At 48.5% G+C, this 19,781-nt stretch overlaps 6 protein-coding genes across 6 annotated transcripts; 3 read left to right on the top strand and 3 right to left on the bottom strand.

Moving 5' to 3' along the window:
- Positions 1-213: 213 nt before the first annotated feature.
- On the bottom strand, positions 214-2,627 carry EV420DRAFT_1666807 (kinase-like domain-containing protein; the record flags this gene model as incomplete). Its single annotated transcript, XM_060478990.1, has 7 exons — positions 214-1,352; positions 1,409-1,618; positions 1,681-1,755; positions 1,808-1,984; positions 2,036-2,128; positions 2,188-2,343; positions 2,400-2,627. 7 exons carry the CDS (start codon positions 2,625-2,627, stop codon positions 444-446), a joined length of 1,848 nt encoding a protein of 615 aa, XP_060322739.1. The 3' UTR covers positions 214-443.
- Positions 2,628-3,047: 420 nt separating this feature from the next.
- EV420DRAFT_155007 (uncharacterized protein) lies at positions 3,048-4,211 on the top strand. Its single transcript, XM_060473440.1, has 2 exons — positions 3,048-3,965; positions 4,016-4,211. The coding sequence occupies exon 1, from the start codon at positions 3,269-3,271 to the stop codon at positions 3,956-3,958; it is 690 nt and encodes a 229-aa protein (XP_060322738.1). The 5' UTR covers positions 3,048-3,268; the 3' UTR covers positions 3,959-3,965; positions 4,016-4,211.
- A 6,964-nt stretch (positions 4,212-11,175) lies between these two features.
- On the bottom strand, positions 11,176-12,128 carry EV420DRAFT_154870 (uncharacterized protein). The gene is made up of 3 exons (XM_060473399.1): positions 11,695-12,128; positions 11,589-11,636; positions 11,176-11,533 (listed from the first exon to the last, which is right to left on the bottom strand). Exons 1-3 carry the CDS (start codon positions 11,984-11,986, stop codon positions 11,343-11,345), a joined length of 531 nt encoding a protein of 176 aa, XP_060322737.1. The 5' UTR covers positions 11,987-12,128; the 3' UTR covers positions 11,176-11,342.
- Positions 12,129-13,048: 920 nt separating this feature from the next.
- On the top strand, positions 13,049-13,997 carry EV420DRAFT_1753327 (uncharacterized protein). Its single transcript, XM_060480448.1, has 3 exons — positions 13,049-13,607; positions 13,663-13,710; positions 13,766-13,997. The coding sequence occupies exons 1-3, from the start codon at positions 13,169-13,171 to the stop codon at positions 13,975-13,977; spliced, it is 699 nt and encodes a 232-aa protein (XP_060322736.1). The 5' UTR covers positions 13,049-13,168; the 3' UTR covers positions 13,978-13,997.
- A 3,079-nt stretch (positions 13,998-17,076) lies between these two features.
- On the bottom strand, positions 17,077-18,067 carry EV420DRAFT_154850 (uncharacterized protein). The gene has a single exon (XM_060473392.1). It carries the CDS (start codon positions 18,037-18,039, stop codon positions 17,110-17,112), a length of 930 nt encoding a protein of 309 aa, XP_060322735.1. The 5' UTR covers positions 18,040-18,067; the 3' UTR covers positions 17,077-17,109.
- A 1,260-nt stretch (positions 18,068-19,327) lies between these two features.
- EV420DRAFT_1280337 (uncharacterized protein) lies at positions 19,328-19,690 on the top strand (the record flags this gene model as incomplete). Its single annotated transcript, XM_060468201.1, has 1 exon — positions 19,328-19,690. The coding sequence occupies one exon, from the start codon at positions 19,328-19,330 to the stop codon at positions 19,688-19,690; it is 363 nt and encodes a 120-aa protein (XP_060322734.1).
- Between the last annotated feature and the right edge of the window lie 91 nt (positions 19,691-19,781).

Here is a 19,781-nt window from a genome sequence, read left to right as displayed (position 1 = left end):
TAAGATGGCATCCTGTCAGTGGAATATTAATGAATAGGTAATTATTAAAAACCGGATTCATAGATTAGGACAGTGGCGAGAAGATAGACTAGGGTGCCAAGGGAGCGGATGTAATAATAGTATAGGCCCGGGAAGAAGAAATAAGACATCTTGAAAAAGAAAGCTGAGGATAATTATGACTACTCAATAACCACGCGGCCACATTTGCCTCTGATCAGCGACTGCGGTTTCTTGGCTTCGAGTACGATGATGAGACGATGTGAGTGAAGGGGAGCCATGGGCGTCCGGTGGAGGAGAACGAGACATATGCAACGAGTCTGACATTGATGCGTTGCCTTCGTAGCCACCAGTGGACAGATGTGCCATGTCATCGACCAGGGGATCGCCCTGAGACGCCATAGAAAAAGACTGGTAGGTACTTGATGATGACTGCCTAGTTTGCCTCATCGACTGTCTTTTATTTTGGAACCTGTAAAATTCGAGGGCTGGTAAGTAAAAAGGTGATGATCGTAGCGGAAACAACACGAGTACCAAATCTGGACGCTTCTCGTAGACATATCCAATAATTTAGCCAACGCAAGGCGCTCTTCCGTTGACGGGAAAGCGGTGCGGGCGTAGGTCTCGTTGAGAATTTTGAGTTGTGCGGCGTCAGCACGTTTTCGTTTTTTCTTGATGGTTGGCGAGTCATCAGCGGAGGTAGGGGATACCGGTGGCGGAGTGTATGAAGGCGGTGGAACATGAGATAAATTTCGCCCATAGGGAGAGGACGAGCGCACATCAGTCATGGCTGTATGAGAATGAGAACTCATCGGAATGTTAGATAAATCAGCCATCGACATGGCGTATCTGTAGGAGCCAGATGCATTCGTCGGATAATTGTTGTAGGCAGCCGGATAGGATGCTGTCGGTGACCGAATATGACTGCCACCGTGCATCGTCGAAGACGCTGAGGGATAACCATGTGGAGAAGTATTAAGGGGGGGTAATTTCCTAGAATCGACTGCTGTATCTGGGATCATGGGAGAAGTCCGAGATGAATACACCGGATATGTATGTTGAAGAGATTCAATGGCTGCGTCTGGCAGCGATTCTAATCCGCAAACTTCAACGACGGCGGCAGGTGATTCCAGTTCACAAAATCCAGTGTTGACAAGTGATAAGACAATCAAAATATTCTCAGTGTTTGGCCGCCCGCATGGCACAGTCATGAGACATGCTGTTACAAGTGACCATAGTCTGTCGTTGGGGAAAACATTTGCGGGAGGTCTTGGTGGACGACTCCCATTCATTACCTTGTGTATAACGCGGGCATCATTTTTGATATCACTGAAAGGTGGCTTGCCAGTAAAGACCTTGGAAATAATGTCATAAGAGTGTGGCGACAGCTCGGGCGCGCTGCTGGACCTACCTCGATAACAGTGCATCCATAGGCATAAATATCCCTAGCGGTGAGGTATGATTTGTCGAATGGTGTAAAATCTATATACTCAGGAGCTAGCCAGCGAAGGCTTCCTCTGGTCATCCTAGGAGAGCTGTCGAAAGCCTGTGATTCCGCGAACAGGGAAAGGCCAAAATCAGCCAGACAGCAACATAGATCATCCGTGACAAGAATATTTGCCTATGACAAGTCTATGTCAGAGGGGGCACGAGGATTCAGGAAGATGAACCAAGGGAACGGACCCCACGGATGTCGGCATGCACTATGGGAGGATCATGATTGTGTAAATATTTCATCCCTTCGGCGACCTGAATCAGCTGAGGAAATGTAACTTCAGCTCTCGCTAATTTCACATAAGGTCTGGCATACCAATGTAAGGCGATCATGATCAGGATGGGCTTCAAGATAAGACATGATATTTCCATTGACCATCCAGGGAGATATCATGCAATAACTGGGAGCGAAAAGGTCTTTGCTGACTCCCAAGAAGGGAAGGATATTAGGATGGCGGAGTTGCCTCCACATGAGAGCTTCATGACACAAATCCTGCAGTCGGTCAAGATGTAGTTTAGCTTGGACTATATGCCTACGACTTACTCGAAGAATCTTTGTCCGAGCTTCTTCAGTGGCAAAAATCCGAAGAACCTTCAAGCAGACTTGAGTATCACGAAGATGTCCCTTCCATATGTCCTGCCAGGTAGCCCGTATATAGAACTAGAATCATCAACTAAGAGTAGATGGACGCTTACTGCATATCCGCCACCGCAGATGGGATTTGCTCCTTCTCTAGTCACATTTTGAGAGAAAAAGGAAGAGGGCAAAATGTTCTTGGCCTTGGACAGCGCTCGAAGACATTTCAAGCAGGCAGTTCGATACTCATCGGGACAAGACACATCATCCAGTTCCTGACAATTCATTAGACCCTCCATAACGCTGATTAACAACTCTACAGCAAACACACCTGCTGCAATACATCCATAACTATCGTTTCCACCGAAGGGGGTATCGACTCCACGGACCTCCAAGGATAAGGGACATCTTGGATTACACGCTGAATCTGAGTTCGTACATCAGTTTCCTTGTCGTCAAGATTGATTCGAATCCAGCTGTGCAGACTCGGATGAGACAGATCTGTCGGGAGAGCGGTACCATCGTTAAGTGTAGGTCCCTCGCTGCCGGGTACTGTCATGGTCGTGTGTGCAGCATGAGGCATAGGCGCTTATCCGGCAATGATGTAAATGCCGTGCTCGGCCGTCCGAAGAAGGTGCCAATGAAAACTCTGTTCGGAATACTGTACTATTACGACTGTAAGTTCACCTCAAAGGGGTACCGGGATTGCGGACGGTCCACACCGGTGGTAGGTAGGTTGTGCCCAAAGGGCCGCTAATTTTTTTTGTAATGCATAGTTTTGATGCTATACAGTCGCCTCTGAAGTAACCCATACTCTGCTGTAAGCCATAGGTTTCATTGTCCACTGACCCCGTTCGCAGGTAAAACGAGTGCATAACCCATAAATGCACAACTTTGCTGTAAAGTACGAGGCGGTGGAGGTAAGGGACAAAGCCGAATTTGTTCCCACGATACCAGCCTAGTGTCCCGATATCGCCACTCTCCTGAAGAGTCAGACGGCACGATGGGTCGCTCGCCTGCCCCGCTTCCTCAAGTAACTGGCATCGTTCCAAAAAAGACTAACGGACCGTCGAGCCACTGCCAGTCACAGAAAACAAAGATCCTCGATACCAGGATGGCGCTCAACTTCTCATCAACTTTGAAGATCGCCTCAGGACTGCCATTGATCGTCGTCAGCCACTCTCATCGAGCTCTCTTTCAATGTCTCTCGAAGAACGACTCCCTTGTAGCATGTGGAAGCTCGCACATGTCTGGACTGTGCATGTCCCTGCCATCTCAGAAGCCATACTCGTCGCCAAAATCTTCGACCCAGCATATTTCAGTGACGAACACATTGCATATGCCGACCCTTTCGTCCTCCTCAACATATCCGTATCGCAGGAAGTCGAAGCTTACCGTTGTCTCCAAGACACCAACGTACCGCACTTCCATGGCCATTTCCTGATGCACATACCCTCGCAAGGGAACCGGACTGTGCACGTCCTCCTGATGGAACACATCGACGGCAAAGATCTCCGCGTCCTCGTCCCCAAAGCCAAAGCCAAAGACGTCTGCGCTGCCCACAAACTAGCCATCATCAACATGGCCCTCAACTTGAACCTGGACGCTTTCGTACGCGGGGTGTATCCCCAGGACTTTCAGCCTAGGAACGTCATCTTGCGGAGACCACAACACTGCATGGAGTTTTACGACAAGGATGACTGTCCGGTGCGCTCAGAGGTGGATGTGGACGATGTTCGCGGAGTGTTGGTCGATCTGGAAAAAGTTGGGCTGGGAGATCCGATGAAGAAACTCAAGAATCTGAGTTATAGGACAAAGGTCATCAATAAGCAGCGGCGGAGGTACCTCAAACGATGGTTGGAGAATGAGATCCGGCACTGGGGGCAATAATCTGTTTGTAAGTACCTTGTCGTCATCTTCGGGTATCGACTACAATCCTACATGCAGCTTTTGTTATCATCCGTGTTGACACAAAACCAGCGCACGCCCAAGTCCAGCTTGCACTTCAGTTGACCAGTCTCTTGCGAACGATGCAAGGCGCCGAGGGGTCGTTGATCATCGCCTGCATCTCCTGTCGACTTCCTTCTGAATGCCTCCCGAGGACTGGGCATCGCTCAAGTGATACCTCTCACAAAATGGTGTATTTCAGCGACGAATACAGCTCTTTTTCCGACCTATTCACTCCCCTCAACATATCTGTCTCGCAGGAAGTCGCCGTCGTACCCATACTCTTCTTGAGGGAGGGAATTTCCCAATCTCGTCCGCAATGGCTATCGTATCCCAGGGCACCTCTTGTTGACCGACGCGCGTGGAGTCTTGCGAAGAAACAGCGTAACGGATAAGTAATGCCTCTGCATTGGAGGGTTCGATTCCCTGCATCCGGATTGTATGGACATGAGGAATATTTTATTCGTTGTCCTGGATGGAATGACGATTGGATGTCGGAAAATGTGCTTATCTGCCGCAGCCTGCCCACCCTTCGTGTGTATGTCCTCAACTTGGAACCATGTACTTTCAAAACAAAATTGATGGTGTATTTCTTCTCTTGTGCCTAGAAGGAAGACCCAAAGTTGTCCGGATATGGTTCAAGGGACCAAGCGGCTGCTTCGCGGTGGGGTTCGATTCCCCAGATCCGGATATCGGCTAGGAAAAACATGCCTTTTTGTTCGCTGGTAGGTGTTCTTCGCGATGATTCTCAATTCGTCAAGTCGTGGTCGGAGTTGTCTTGGTTTACTCATTACCCAGATGTCGCATGGGGTTCTTCTTCTTTCGCCTATATGTTTGAAAGAAAAGCCCGGACATGGTCTAGCGGCGGATGCCGTTGTGTGAGGTTCGATTCCCCAGATCCGAATTTTCGTCCTATTTCCTTTTACTCTCTGCTGGGTGTTCTCTGCGACAATTCTTAGCTTGGTGCAAGTGGTCGGAGTTGTCACATTCTAGACGTTCACACTGTGGGGTTCGACTCCCCGGACGGGGATGCTTTTTCGAGGAACGAGCTTTGGCCCGTTGTTCTCACTCATGCAGGGGGTTGTTGGGATGCAGAATGATTTTTTAATCTCAATGTCGATGGCATGGGCTACTCAGCACCAGTCTGCGTCATTCTCTAGACAATCATTTGAAGCATTTTGGCTGATGGGCCATGCAGAGTTCACTACAACCCGGGGGTGGGAGTGGAATTATGGCAACTGCAAATGAAGGGTACAGTGCGACGAGAAGCTCGATTTCGGATTTTCTGCTCCCGAAGAAGACCGGATATGACACAACGGATAACGTCGTAGCTTCTGAGTGCGGTGGGGTTCGATTCCCCGCGTGATCAATACAACTACAATCAGGCCCAGGTTTTTCACTCGACACCGGTATCATTCCCGCTGATAGGCTTGTAACTACTAGCCATATCATTCGACTCAGTGTCATTGAGAGGAATTTTTTTTTACGATGCTGTGGCGTATACACCCACCCCAGCGTGACAGGCTAAGGCATCGGAAGTCTGACTGCAGCAGACCTTGATGGGAATGTATTATAATACGTCGAACACATATAAGCGACTTTCCGTGCAGAAAATATGGCGCGCCAGATGGCAAGCGCCGCTCTGCGGTGATCCGATTCTCCGCATCGGGATAGCTCTTGAAAGTCAAAAGTGAAGTAGTACTTTTTTACTCGCGTTTTCTACTCCCTCCCCTCTTTGTACGAGCCGTATAGTAAAATCCAGACTTTATTAGTTCATCGATTAGCTCCAATTGCAACCTTCTCGGTATGTGGTACGTCAACTAATATCTTTTTACATATATAGTCCATACTCCAAGTACTTGAGTGGTGAACGAGCAATGTACAGTATTATCCGATATGTACCATCAATGGAAACACGCTTCAGATACTGTCAAAAGAAAAGTAAACTGTGTAGTATACGACAGGAGAAAGGGATGATACGGGTAACCAGTAAACATAGAAGGAGGGACTGTTCTTTGAGCTTTTCGTGGACGTGAGGGCACCTCTTAGCTGGTGATCCGACGCGCTTTGGTAAGATGTTGGAAGCGGCGGTCGTCCAGGTACTGCGAAGGTAGTTTGGGGTACCGTTTGCTTCTTCGAGGACGTCAGGGTGTCGTGCGTTCCAACACTATGCCCGCCTAGTGAAGAGAAGAGAATGTTAGAATGAACAGATACGCACCGATTGTCCTTTATAACCAGCGGAAAATGAGTTTCAGGCAATACCCCATGAAGCTGAAATAAGCACTTCTTCGCGGGTCTTGGTGTTTGCGACAAAAGCAGAAGGATTGATAATCAACGACCAAGGACTAGGATTGCAGAGCCTGAGGGGAAATCAATGATAAAGTTGAGATAACCGTAGGAAATACGCAAGTTATGCTCTGCCCAAAAACAGAGGATAAAATAAAGACAGGCTCGTATACCCTATCACTCTATCAGAGCTTTGCACAAGAGAAAGTAATAGGGACCCACAGTAAGACAGCTTTGCATTTTAAAAAAAGGAACAAGCTCAAAAGGAGGCTTGAAAAATTCGTTGTGGCGGGCGCTGGCTCACCAACAACAGGATATCAATACATGGTACCGACGCCGTCTTGGCTGCAGTCCGTGACAGGACTACCGTCGCGAAGCCTCAAGGACTACTTAGGCTTGGGACTTGAAGTCGGTCACAGTCAAGCGCGCCGACAACAGCCTTCTGGACATCGGCAGGCCAATAACGAATACAAGACAAATCGAACTGACAATGCCGTCTGGGCTGCAGTCCATGACAGGACTACCGTCGCGAAGCCTCAAGGACTACTTAGGCTCGGGACTTGAAGTCGGTCAGCGCCGACAACAGCCTTCTGGACATATGTCAGCAATGAACACCACAATCTCTTATAGACCATGGTGAGAGAGAATGCCAGCGTGCTGCCTTAAAAAGCTGAAATTTGATGCCGACCTCGGCATGTTATGCCGGCATTGGGCAAGGGTTGCTATCTCGGCGCTGGTTCTCAGCTTTGCGAAGTCTTGAGGTTCCGGATAGCAACTCGGTAAACGCCGGATTTTTTGGACATTGACACAATATTGAAGCTTCGATGATAGCAAGCTATCCGAGTATCACCAGTTATCACGAGCGGGAGACCATGCGTAATTAACCAGTCAAGATTGGTGTCGAATTCAAGTCGAATTTGTACAAGAAAACAGAGATTTTATGCTTCCCTCTCCGTCTGCAACACCGAGATTAAAAAAGCAGTACAGTGGCAAAAATTGAACATCCTCCACACGCAATCTCTTTGGGGGAATCGAACCCCAGCAGCAGCATTAGCTGTTGCGCCATAGGATTGACATTTAGGCAAAGCTATATTAAACAGTAAATTGAAACCTCCTTCCTTGTGGTGACTGATTTTTCTCTTTTTCGACGTCGCCCGCGAATACTCATGTCTCTTCTCCTCTTCAGTACTGAGTGACAAAACTTTATACTCGAATATCATTGGGACCAACTCAAACCAGGACCATCAGGGAATCGAACCCTGGAAAGGAAGCGACTAAAGCGACCCTTACATCAGACCGGTGTCATCGAAACTCACTTTCCCTCTGTTCATTATAAAAAAAGAACTCGTACCGGGTAAGAAGAGTCTAATGTGACTTGGGCGCTGAACGTTGAACGCTGCTTCATTCGAGTGAGTCTGAATTACAAACCCGATTCCTATAGGTGGAGGTACTGCGGTTGTCATTAGCCCGTCCTCTCATCACCGTCCAGAAACCAGAAGTGTCGGGAGTAGGCAGACCATTTCGTTCGCTTTCCAAAGAATCCTCCGAGTTCGTTTCTTTCCCCAGAATGCAGGGTTTGCGTACATCCGACTTTGTAAGGCCGGCGCTCTTAGGTCGAGGTCAAAGCTTGAGCTTAGGTTGCCTGCGTTCGTGGTGACGATCCACCAAAAGGACTCGTAGGCCTGCTTCACTACGGTTCGGATAGGTATACCTAACGGCTGAGATTGATGCCTATTATCTGCAGGGTTCGAATCCTCGTATCTGAAATAGAACATATCAGATACACTCATTTTTACCTGCCTTTGCGGGTGGGAATGGGCCGGCATACATTGCGACCGTCACCAATTTGTTTTCCTCTCCTTCCTCACTAAGGCTTATACAGTCCTTTTGGGGCGATCTGTCCTGCTTTTGAGTTCAATAGACAGCGGCCGGTATAAGACTCCCGTCTGGGAGTCTACATGATGTGTGGCGAATAGGTAGATAAGGGATCTGTATCTGGACAAGGCACTGCAGCCTGCGGACACGAAGATGAGAGCAAGTAGGGCAGAATGACAAGCAACGTGACTCGAACACACTCACCCAGGATGCCTTGATTCTGAATAGTCCGCCCCAAAAGTCAGTCAAGACTCAAAACGAGATCCTGCTCAACCAGTATGCAAATCACCCTGAGCATATCGGGTGCTCAGTATTTTCCAGCATTGTTTCAGGCAAGATAAGTATGATGCGGTGGAGGTGAGAGACGAGGCGGGTTTTATTCCCACGATTCCGGTCCGTTGTCCGATGCCACTCTTGAAGGCAACGTCGAGCACGCACACGTCCGCGTCCCGACCATCACACTCATCGCAAAAACCTTGGATCCTAATTACCTGATCATTCGCTGAAAACAGGTAAAGGATGTATGCGGTGTGTACGAGTTGGCTATCACCAACGCGATTCAACGGGATACCAGACTTGAACTTGAATTTGAACGCTTTCGCACTTGGAGTGGCCGCGCATCCCATGTAATTTCGATCATCTCTCGGAGACTTAGACGCTGAAGCGCTGACTAGGACTGCTCAGTACGTTTGGAGATGGGACTGGCGAATCCAACGAAGAAACTGAACATTTGGTTGTCTACTACCAGTATACTCCTGTATTTATCGATTGATCCTCCGCCTACATCACCCACAATCATATTTTTCCGAGGTCTCCATAATCCGCCCTAGCTCGCAACGGGAGACCATCCTTCACCACATGCACTCTCTGTATAGTCCACATATCCGGCTCTATCTGTCTGGAGTCGGAACCACGTAGTGAAAAGTTGGCGGTATGTTCTTCTGTCTTTTGTTGTGCGGAAGGAAGGCTCAAAGTTGTCCAGACATGGTCTAGTGGACGAAGTTGCTGGGGTTTGGGGTTCGATTCCCCAGATCTGGATGGCTAGGCACCAAGTTTTTCTTTATTACACTTGCGAACGGTCTTAATCTTTCCGTCTTTCCTGGAAGAGTCCGCGCCGCTCTCTTGTTTCTTAAGTGGCCTTCAACCAGTGATTTCGTCAATTCTCCGGCATCCTCAAGCCTAATCTACCTTGACACGCAATGTCCGACTCTTCATCGTCCATGAGGATCATCAGTGCGTTCTGTCATGGTCACCCTGAAAGGTTGACGTTGCAAGGGAGATTCTCGGGGAAAGGATGTGATAGAGGTGCCTTGCGCAAACGACCTTGACACACAAGGAGGACCCCAAAATATCCGGATATGGCATAACAGCATAGTGAGGTCGCTAATTCGTGCTGGGGTTCGATTCCCCAGGTCTGAATTATAGACGATATCTGAATATCTTTACTTTTACTCGCCGCTAGGGGTATCACCTCACTCTGCAATGAGCGGACACGTATCGTCCTCTACGCTACAACACATCGCGCTCTATCACGATCTGCCGCGGATGCGTATCCTCTACTCCCACCTCGCAATAGGAGGAGTGGCGCAATGTCCCATCCTTGGTCGCTTTTGGACCACCTATCGAGCCGTTCTATCGTGTTGGGCTCTCCTCGGCGGGCCGGAAAAGAACCAGGGTCATCATGCAAAGGAAAGACTCAAAGCTATCTAGATATGGCCTAACGGACAAAGTCGCTGCTCTTGTGAATTGATAGGGTTCGATTCCCCAAACCTGGATTTGACTGTTTGAACGGCAAGTGATTCTTTTACTCGCCTTAGGGTAATAATTTGTTCATCTTTCCTGGAAAGAGTCCGTGTTGTACTCTCCCTTTTCTCTCATTTTTGTCAGTCTTTAGCGTCCTCGTCAATGGAGGAGGACCGGACCTTGGTCTTATTCGCGGCGCACCAGGCATGTATGATTCTACGAGGGGTGTACGCTGTTCTACTACTTAGTCGGGGTTGGGGAAAGGTCAAGGTCGAAAAATCAACACACTCGCCGTCGAAATGGATGTCAGCTTCGTTGCACAAGGAACGTTCGGTTATGGCGTAACGAATAGCGCTGCTGCTTCCTGGCCGTGGGGTTCGATTCCCCGATTCTGGATTACGAATCCTTTTCAATCTAACATGTTTCAATCCTTAATTTTATTTCCGAGTTGGAGTGGATGCCGGTCGCTGTATTTTCTGGGGCAGAATCCTTCCAGCTGACTTTGACTTTGCCGGCCGTGTACCTAACGTCAGCTGGTGGGTGTCGTTTTGACTCGTCCATCAGACAGATTGTATCACCTCGCTCACTGGCGTACAGTGTATTGACAATTAACCACTCTTTGTTTTTTTTTTCACTATCGCAAAGCATGACTTGTCAAAAACTTGAAAGGCCATCTCGAGCGGACCCCGAACTCGAGGGAAACCGGAACTTCCTCCTAAGCAGCCTCCGTGACAATGGGTGGAACGTACCAGACTACAGCATGGGTGCTGGATCCGTGTTAAGAGAACACAGATTTCATGTTCCCTCCGAGTCTGCAACGCTGGGATTATTGAAAAAACCAGGTCCTTATTTAGTACAGGGAAAAAAGGTTTCTCGACGACAGTATTTGTTTCGGGGAATCGGACCCCAGCAGCTACGGTTGCGCCATGAGATTGACTCGAACTGGGGGTGTTCCAGCGATAGAAGCCTCAATTCCTTTTGTTGGTTATGCATCGACAGTCTTGCTCCTTCCCGGCGTGGTTATCACCAACGACTTTCTTCGAGTCAAAAAACATACCCCGGTAGAGAGCTCATGAACAATGCACTTTGAGAATCAGAGAATTGTTGTTACCGCAATATCCTAACGCCGTACTTCAGCTAAACCGGAACCGGATGTTGAAGCCTTCAAGAGGAGACATGAAAGCGATGGAGAATGTCACCAAAATGATAATATAAACATTACTATCGGTATGTAATGTCCCTTGAGAGGATGGATTTATTACCCAAGAGAGACACGATCATCGGCATTGGATAATTTATTTTTCTCAAACCAACATCAAACGATGAATGACATTCAACATACGACACTGCATACAAAGTCCCACGAGTCCGTATAACCATGATATAATATCATACTTGATGGTATAATTCAACGTTATCGGGCTTAGTAGCTGTAGTGGGCATTCCAGCAGGAAGTGTCGTAGTACTTGTGGCGATCCTTGCGGTCCTTGTCGTCCTTCTTTCCATGCTTGTCATCCTTATCCTCATCACAGTCATCCTCCCAAGTCAAGATGTCGATAATCTCCTCGAAGAGTTCACAGATAAACTTCTCCTCGTTCTCCTCTTTCGAGTAGGCTAGGAAAACGACGTCAGACACGTGCGAAATGGAGGTAGTTATCATCAGACGTACCCTGGCAAGAGTTGCACCTGTCGTCTTTCTCGCAAAGGTCCTTGCAGTCTGAACAGTAGACGTCAGTGAAAACCCCTCGTAAACGCGGTTAAAAGAGTGGGCTTACCGATCTCGTAGGTATCCTTCTTGACATCTTTGTGGTCGTAGGGAGTGTACTTGCCCTTGTTCCACCCCTTGAAGTCGTTCTTGTGCTCGAACACCGGCTCCCAGGTGCAGTCCTTGCGACCGTTGTCCTTCTTGTGGTCGTCTTTGTGGCCGTCGTCTTTGTGGTCCACATCGCCGTTCCTGGCTTGGACGCCGGCAGAGAGGGCCGGGGCGGCGAGAGCGGCGAGAGAGATGAGAGTGGCGACTGAGAAACGCATTGTGATGAACGAGCTGGGGGATGGATGGAGAATCATTTCAGAGCCTTTTTATATCTGTTCGTGCACCACCAGAACTTGAAATTCCCTTACGGCGTAAGTGACTTTTCGACCAGGTGAACTCGAAGAGTGTCATTTTGAAACAGCCTAGAGAGACAGCTGATGGCCAAGCGTGAGTTACTTCGAGACCTGCCAAGCCGCAAATAATCCTACTTCGAGTGATAGTAACCAAATAGAGCGTAGGCGGGAACGTCGGTTTCAGACGCAGCGAAGAAGATGGAGAGGCCTTAATAGGATGGGAGATATTTGAAGACAGAAAGCATTTTACAGCTCAGGTTTGGCGAGAACAATCGATAGAACGGGATTTGTGAGTTTCATATATACCTGCAGCTGAGATTTCGGCAAGACGAGAAGATTACACACGCGCGAAGAACCTCGAGGTGGTTGAAGAAGCAGAACCGGGAACTATCGGCTGAGTATAACCGGCAGTCGGTAAAATGATCGGGCCGGCCTTCCGAAAGCCAACACCGTACGGCCGCCAACCTTTCTTTCGACACAAACTTCGACGGGTGGATCACTTGCTTATCCTTTACTTTACTGTTCAAGTTTCCCAAGTCACGTCAAGAGCTCTCCCTTCCCCTTCAGCTACTCTGATGAATGTTTTACTGCAATATGGCGAGATCTGCAATGTATTCCGAGGGCCGTATTGAGCAACCTTGCCCAATAGTTCTAGGCTTTTCAGTTCTGCCGTACGAGTACTGTAGTACTTACTGAGCGACTCACAATTTTACTTGGCATGTTTCGTTTGTCTGTGGATATCCTCAGGTATGATGAGGATCACTTGTTTTCATGGATTTTTCTCGTCGAACCATGGACTAAGGATTCAGCGTTCATTTTCCGTTTGTCACCCTTGGCATGGGTGAAATGTCTCTCCCTCATGAGCATCGACCAAGGCTGGCTCGCTGGGAGCAACGTCTCTAGCGTTCTTGCTAGAGGCTTGGCAGGTCTTTGGTTCACCTATGTACGGCTACAAACCGCCGTTCTGCGCTGTTTTTGATATGACGCTCACTCAAGTCGGTCTAGACAGCCACTCAGATTACAAAGAAATGTTCCTGCGTCCAATGAGGTTCCTGTGTTCAATGAGATATAAAAGGGCTCGTAAATCACCGGCATTCTCCAGACAACTCATCCTCGTCTATCTACTTCAGATCATTCATCACGATGCGTTTCTCAGTCGCCGCTCTTATCCCTCTCGCCACTCTCGCGGTCCCCGCCCTCTCTGCCTCCGTCCAGGCCAGGGATGACAGTGTCGGTTACAATGGCTACAACGACGGTGGCAGTGGCAGGAACTACGGCAAGGACTATGGTTACAATGATGGTGGCAGCAAGGACTGGGGCAAGAAGGATGATGACAAGAAGGATGACCGTAAGAACGATGGCGGCAGCAAGGACTTTGGCAGGAAGGACGACAAGAAGGATGACCGCAAGAATGATGGTGGTAGCAAGGACTTTGGCAAGGACAAAGACGACAAGGACCATGGTCGCAAGGGCTGCACCTGGGAGCCTGTGTTTGAGCACAAGAAGGACTTCAGGGGATGGAACAAGGGCAAGTACACCCCCTACGACCACAAGGATGTCAAGAAAGACTCCTACGAGATTGGTACGTGTAATCTTATCGCAAGATTTTATTATTTCCACTCACGTTCACTCTTCAGACTGCAAGAACCTTTGCGAGAAGGACGACAAGTGCAACTCGTGCCAGGGTACGTCTAATTATACTTCTTTTCATTTTGCCTGTATCTGATGTCTTTTCCCTAGCCTACTCGAAAGAGGAGGACGAGGAGAAGTTTATTTGCGAGCTCTTTGAAGAGATCATCGATATCTTGACTTGGGAGGGTGACTGTGACGACGACAAGGACGGAAAAGATGGAAAAAAAGATGAAAAGGACGGAAAGAAAGATGACAAGGATCGCAAGGATGACCACAAGTACTACGACACTTCTTGCTGGAACGCCCACTACAGCTACTAAGTCTGACGAGGCTCCTGGGGTGACAATAGACATTTGTAACAGTAGTATTGTATACCTCTAATGCAATTTGCATGTGGATTTTTATCGTTGCGGTGCAGATCAAGAAGAATCTTTATTCAAGGCTATGAACATCGTATAAATCAGCGAAAACGATGACTGGACATCAATTCTAACAATAGTGTGTCATATTCTCACGATAAGTCCAGGGTAAGATCGCTGAAAATTAGTTGGGAGCTCTCCCATGAGATTTTGTTTTCACCTGAGTCCGGTGACTTCGACTGCAATCTCCCAATGCCACTATTTCACCGCATCATTGATATCAGTTTTATGACTGATACTAATCTTGGATCTCTCAGTGTTTGTCGTCGTCAAGACTTGTTTGCATCTTGCTACAATTTCGGCAACTGATTTCGTCAGAATTTGCTTGGAGTATCGCAGACTATATATAGAGATATTATAAATTGGAAGCGCTTTTCAAGTACCGCACACCGAGAATAATTGGAGATAAACAATGAACTAAAGGCTGGGTTTTACTGAAACGGCAGGGGAGACAGAAAACGCGAGTAAAATCGAACCACCACAGAGCGGCTCTTAGTGTACGACATATTATAATATAATTGCACCAAGGTCCGCCTCAGTCGGACTTCCGATGCCCAACGCGAGTCCCCGACCCTTAGCTCATCCCCGAAAGAACGCGCTGGGGTGGGTGTAAGCATACACCACAGTGTCGTAAAAAAATTCCTCTTAACGACGCTGAGTTGAATGATATATTAGTAGTCACAAGCCCAGTAGAGATTCGCGACTACTTCCGCTGGGGTTGTGACTGCTAACCATGTGTAGAGTGAAAAGAACTTTCTAATAAGACTGACATGAACACGCGGGGAATCGAACCCCACCGCGCTCGGAAGCTACGACATTATCCGTTGCGCCATATCCACTCTTCTTTGAGATCATAAAACCTGAGGTAGTACTTATGGGATTCTCGCCGCACTGTACCCTTCATTTTGCAGTTGTCATACTTCCACTCCCGCCCCAGGTTGTAGCGAATTCTGCACGGCTCGTTAGCCAAACTGCTCCGAATAATTATATAGAGTGGTGCAGGCGGCCAAGTAGCCCATGGTATCCAACATCAGGATTAAAAAGTCATTGTGCATTCCCGGGCCAAACCCCGTCAATAACCCCCAATGTGAGCGAGAACAATAGACCAAACTCGATCTTGAATATCCCCTTCCGGGCAGTCGAACCCTACATCGTGAGCGTCTAGGAAATGTGACAACTCCGACCACTTGCACCAAACTAAGAATTGTTATAGAGAACACCTAGCAGCAAGTAAAAAGGAACAGGACGAGGATTCGGATGGGGAAATCGAACCCCACACAACGGCATCTGCCGCTAGACCATATCCGGGCTTTCCTTCCAAGTATATAGGCAAAAGAAGGAGAAAAACCTCCAAAGTATTACTGCTTGGCCATTCATTTTGCATGTCTAGGTAATGAGTAACCCAAGACAACTCCGACCACGACTTGACGAGTTAAGAATCGTCGCAGGGAACACCCAGCAGTGAGTAAAAAGAAACTTCTTTTCGGGAAAGGTATTCAGATCTGGGGAATCGAACCCCATGCAACTGCTAGACCATATGCGAGCTTTCCGTCTACTCATAAAGGCTGCATAGAAGACGAAGAAGAAGAAATACAATGCCAGTCCTTCCGTCATTTCTGCCTGGGGTCATCGCTTGGGATATTTGCCGGAATCTCATGTAGTAGAGGGAAAGACTCGGAGGTGGGATATTCACGATGGAGTCATTTCTAGAGCAGGCTCTCAAGGCGACTTGATATAGTGAGTCAAAGGAAAAGTGATGTCACCGAAACCGTTGTTGAGTGCTGTACCGACCAAAAGAGCTATGTGCGTCCAGATTGGAATGGGATTCGATAGCGAATACGAAAACGGTTCAAACAATACTCAGAGGATCCAGAATGGGGAATCGAACCCCACGAAGCCGCGATGACATCCGTTACGCCATATCTGGATGTTTTTAAGGCAGTCAGAGTCGTCTCTCGAGAAAAAAACACGTTATGAGAGAGATGCAATAAACAAGTTAGTGTCCGGTCTTGCGGGGAGCGTGTTCATTTTTTGACCTCGACGATCCCCAACTTCGACTCGAAAGAATCGGAAGCTGGTAAAGCCCTTGTAGATCAATATGGAATGCCTGGCGCATCGATGGTGATCGAAAGGCTGGTTCTTGCATGGTAGAGTAGCTGATAAATTTCCGGTTGAACTTGAAGGACACATAGGATAACAACACGGCGGACAAAGATGAGCAGAGTACGATGGTGAGTAAAACCGTTAATTCCGATGACAATATCCAGATCTGGGAATCGAATCCCACCGTGAAGCAGCCGTTTGGTCCCTTGAACCATATCCAGACAACTTTGGGCGTTTCTTCCAAGCACAAGAGAAGAAATACAAGGGTCATTTTCTTTTGAAAGTACATGGTTCCAAGTCGAGGACATACACACGAAGGATGTGCAGACCACGGTAGATAAGCGCGTTTTCCCGATATCCAATCGTCTGTCCATCCAGGACAATGAAATAAAAGAAATCAAAATATACGACTACCCGTACTTATGATCCGGATCCGGGGAATCAAACCCTCCAAGGCAGTGACGTTACTGATCCGTTACGCTAGGTCTTCGCAAGACTCCATGCTGTGTCAGTCAAGGAATCCTCGATTAAAGGTGCCCTGGTATACGATATCTTTGCAGGGACGAGATTACGAAATTCCTTGTGTGAAGGCGACTTCTTGCCAGACAGATATGTCGATGACAGTGAATAGGTCGGAAAAAGAGCTGTATTCGTCGCTGAAATACACCATTTTGTGAGAGGCGTCACTTGGGCGATACCCAGTATTCGGGAGGCATGCCAAAGGAAGTCGGTGAGAGGGGCAGGGGGCGATCAACGGCCCCTCGGTGTCTTGCATCGTTCGCAAGAGACTAGTCAACTGATTGGGTGAGCTTTTTACTTGGGCGCGCGTTAGTTTTGTGTCGACACGGATGATAACAAAAGCTGTATGCAGGAAGGTAGAAGACGGTGAGTCGGTACCTGACAGATGACGGCGAGGTACTCACAGTCAGATTATTGCCCCCAGTGCCGGATTTCATTCTCCAACCAACGCTTGAGGTACCTCCGCCGCTGCTTATTAATGACCTTTGTCCTATAACCCAGATTTCTGAGTTTCTTCATCGGATCTCCCAGCCCAACCTTTTCCAAATCGACCAGCACTCCACGAACGTCGTCCAGGTCCACCTCTGAGCGGACCGGACAGTCCTCCTTGTCGCAAAACTCCACGCAGTGTCGAGGTCTCCGCAAGATGACGTTCCTAGGCTGAAAGTCCTGAGGATACACTCCACGTACGAAAGCGTCCAGGTTCAAGTTGAGGGCCATGTTGATGATGGCTAGTTTGTGAGCGGCGCAGACGTCTTTGGCTTTAGGAACAGGGGCGAGGATTCGGAGATCTTTGCCGTCGATGTGTTCCATCAACAGGACGTGCACGGTTCTATCGCCTTGCGAGGGTATGGGCATCAAGAAATGGCCATGGAATTGCGGTACGTTGGTGTCTTGGAGACGACGGTAGGCTTCGACTTCCTGCGAGACGGATATGTTGAGGAGAGCGAACGGGTCGGTGTATGCACTGTGCTCGTCGCTGAAATAAGCTGGGTCGAAGATTTTTGCGGCGAGTATGGCTTCTGAGATGGCAGGGACATGCACGGTCCATACGTGCGCGAGTTTTCGCATGCTGCAAGGGAGTCGCTCGCCAAGAGACATTGAAAGAGAGTCCGATGAGAGTGGCTGTCGACGGTCAATGGCTGTCCTGAGGCGATCTTCAAAGTTGATGAGAAGCTGAGCACCATCCTGGTATCGAGGATCTTTGTTTTCTGTGACTGGTGGTGGTTCGCTAGGATGCAGCTGGAAAGAGGCGCCGGTAAAGTAGGTACTCGATGGACCATCAGTCTTTTTTGGAACGATGCCAGTTATTTGTGGAGGCGGGGCAGGTGAGCGACCCATCGTGCCGTCTTCAGTGCTCGATGTCGTGTTCAAGAGAGAGATGGTTAGGTCTCGGTGGTTTCGGGACGCTAGACCGGTATCGTGGGAACAAGTTCCGGCTTTCTCCCTCACCTCGACCGTGTCGTACTCAGCTTGCAAAAATCGCGTCAAAACAATGCCGGATCTTCTAAGTATCTTCAGACTACGAGTTGCTGATACAATATAGGCAGAAGTCGTGGTCTCATTTGGCTGACTTGGGGTGTCGCGTTTGATGATTTCGGGAAGGGGATGAGAGCTGAATATCGTGTAAATTTTCACTCAGCAAGAGCATGGAGAAAGAGCACCCTAAAACTGATCTTACCGCTATCTAGGGGAACTCTCGATGTACGGAAGACTAGATGGCTCGTAATCCAGCATTGCCTTCGTGCTGATATGAAAGTGACCTAATTCCCGTTCAGTGGTTCCGCGGGTACATAATAAAGACGGCTTGCCAGGCTAGCGACCCATAAGGGTTACCTTGCCTCTCACGTGTTGTACTCATCTTGCTAGTATCACACTGAAACAATACTGGATTACTGAACATCTACAAACTCTGATATTCTCAGCTTGTATAGGAAGGATTCGTGCGCTGGGCCGCTAGCTTCTGAGCCTTTTCACTGTACACAAAAAGAAGGCATCGAGCACCTCCACATTTCATACCCTAGTATACTGCCCTTATTGCTGCTCCCCACATCATCCATGATGCTACGCTGGCGACGCTCTGGGGAATTACTGTCGTATCGGACACGAGCGCTGTAGCGTCCCCGATATAGGATCCTTACACTGCAATTATCTCACTGCGATGTCTTTCCTTCTGCTGACTGTTCATTTCATTTTCCCGACATTTCATCCTCGCTGAGGTTCGCCAAAGCAGGAAATGTGTCAGTGACCGTTTCTCTAGTACACCTGGCTTCGACACGACTACCTACAAACTGTTCACATCACTGTCTGATGATGCCCTTCTACACTTCTTTAATATCTGTCTTGATCTATGTTCTGCTCCACGCCTCTGGATGATCGCTATCCTTATCGGAATCTTGAACCGGGAAAGGACTCGGCGGACCCCAGATCCTATCGGCTGATTGGGCTGGAATCCTGCCTACTGAAGGTTTTCACACTACTTTGGGTTCCGGCAGACTGTTGTATGTTGTTCTCCCAGACCTGACCAACGCCTTCCCTTCCACTGATCACTCTTCGTTATGGGTCATGATGTATAAACGCGGAGCTGCTAGTCCACTTTTTCGACCGGCTCCGTGCCATGTACTATGGGATGAGGTACTATGCCAAGATGGATAACACACTCTCCACCCCGTTCGGATCCGATATTAGCATTCTTGCTAGTGATGGGACCTCCCCAAGTGTCTGGGACTTCTTTGGGTCTGACTTTCGGCCTTGCCCCCATCCAGACGATGTTCATTTTGGAGATCACCAGATCCTGAATGTAGAGCATGCCGATGATGGCGTACTATGGTCTACTTCTCCAGCAGGCATCCAGATGCACTGCAACGACTATGGTCCTTGGGCAAGCAAGAAGGGCTTGCTGACTAATTTTGAAGAAAGCAAGGTACCTATGCTTGCACTCCGGTCTATGGCTGCTCTCATGCTCACGCACTGCCTCTGTTACAGGCATTGATTTTCACCACCGCTATCTCCGTGATAGCAAAAGTAACGGCGACCAGTGCTAACACACCCAGCGCCCTCCACTTGTCGACCGCCCCGTTGCC

This window comes from Desarmillaria tabescens (genome assembly GCF_030435595.1).
Source record: "Desarmillaria tabescens strain CCBAS 213 chromosome Unknown EV420scaffold_103, whole genome shotgun sequence".
Classification (NCBI taxonomy): Eukaryota; Fungi; Basidiomycota; class Agaricomycetes; order Agaricales; family Physalacriaceae; genus Desarmillaria; species Desarmillaria tabescens.
The sequence above is the reverse complement of the archived record's forward strand: the minus strand, read 5'-3'. Positions and strand labels throughout refer to the sequence as shown.

What these genes read in the sequence shown, in the direction of transcription:
- EV420DRAFT_155007 (XM_060473440.1), top strand. Translation starts at nt 3,269, where the DNA reads ATGTCTCTCGAAGAACGACTCCCTTGTAGCATGTGGAAGCTCGCACAT.
- EV420DRAFT_154870 (XM_060473399.1), bottom strand. Translation starts at nt 11,986, where the DNA reads ATGATTCTCCATCCATCCCCCAGCTCGTTCATCACAATGCGTTTCTCA. An exon ending in GAAGGATACCTACGAGATCG is followed by an intron (nt 11,637 to 11,694) that starts GTAAGCCCACTC and finishes TCTACTGTTCAG; the next exon opens with ACTGCAAGGACCTTTGCGAG. An exon ending in CAGGTGCAACTCTTGCCAGG is followed by an intron (nt 11,534 to 11,588) that starts GTACGTCTGATG and finishes TCGTTTTCCTAG; the next exon opens with CCTACTCGAAAGAGGAGAAC.
- EV420DRAFT_1753327 (XM_060480448.1), top strand. Translation starts at nt 13,169, where the DNA reads ATGCGTTTCTCAGTCGCCGCTCTTATCCCTCTCGCCACTCTCGCGGTC. An exon ending in GAAAGACTCCTACGAGATTG is followed by an intron (nt 13,608 to 13,662) that starts GTACGTGTAATC and finishes TTCACTCTTCAG; the next exon opens with ACTGCAAGAACCTTTGCGAG. An exon ending in CAAGTGCAACTCGTGCCAGG is followed by an intron (nt 13,711 to 13,765) that starts GTACGTCTAATT and finishes TCTTTTCCCTAG; the next exon opens with CCTACTCGAAAGAGGAGGAC.
- EV420DRAFT_154850 (XM_060473392.1), bottom strand. Translation starts at nt 18,039, where the DNA reads ATGGGTCGCTCACCTGCCCCGCCTCCACAAATAACTGGCATCGTTCCA.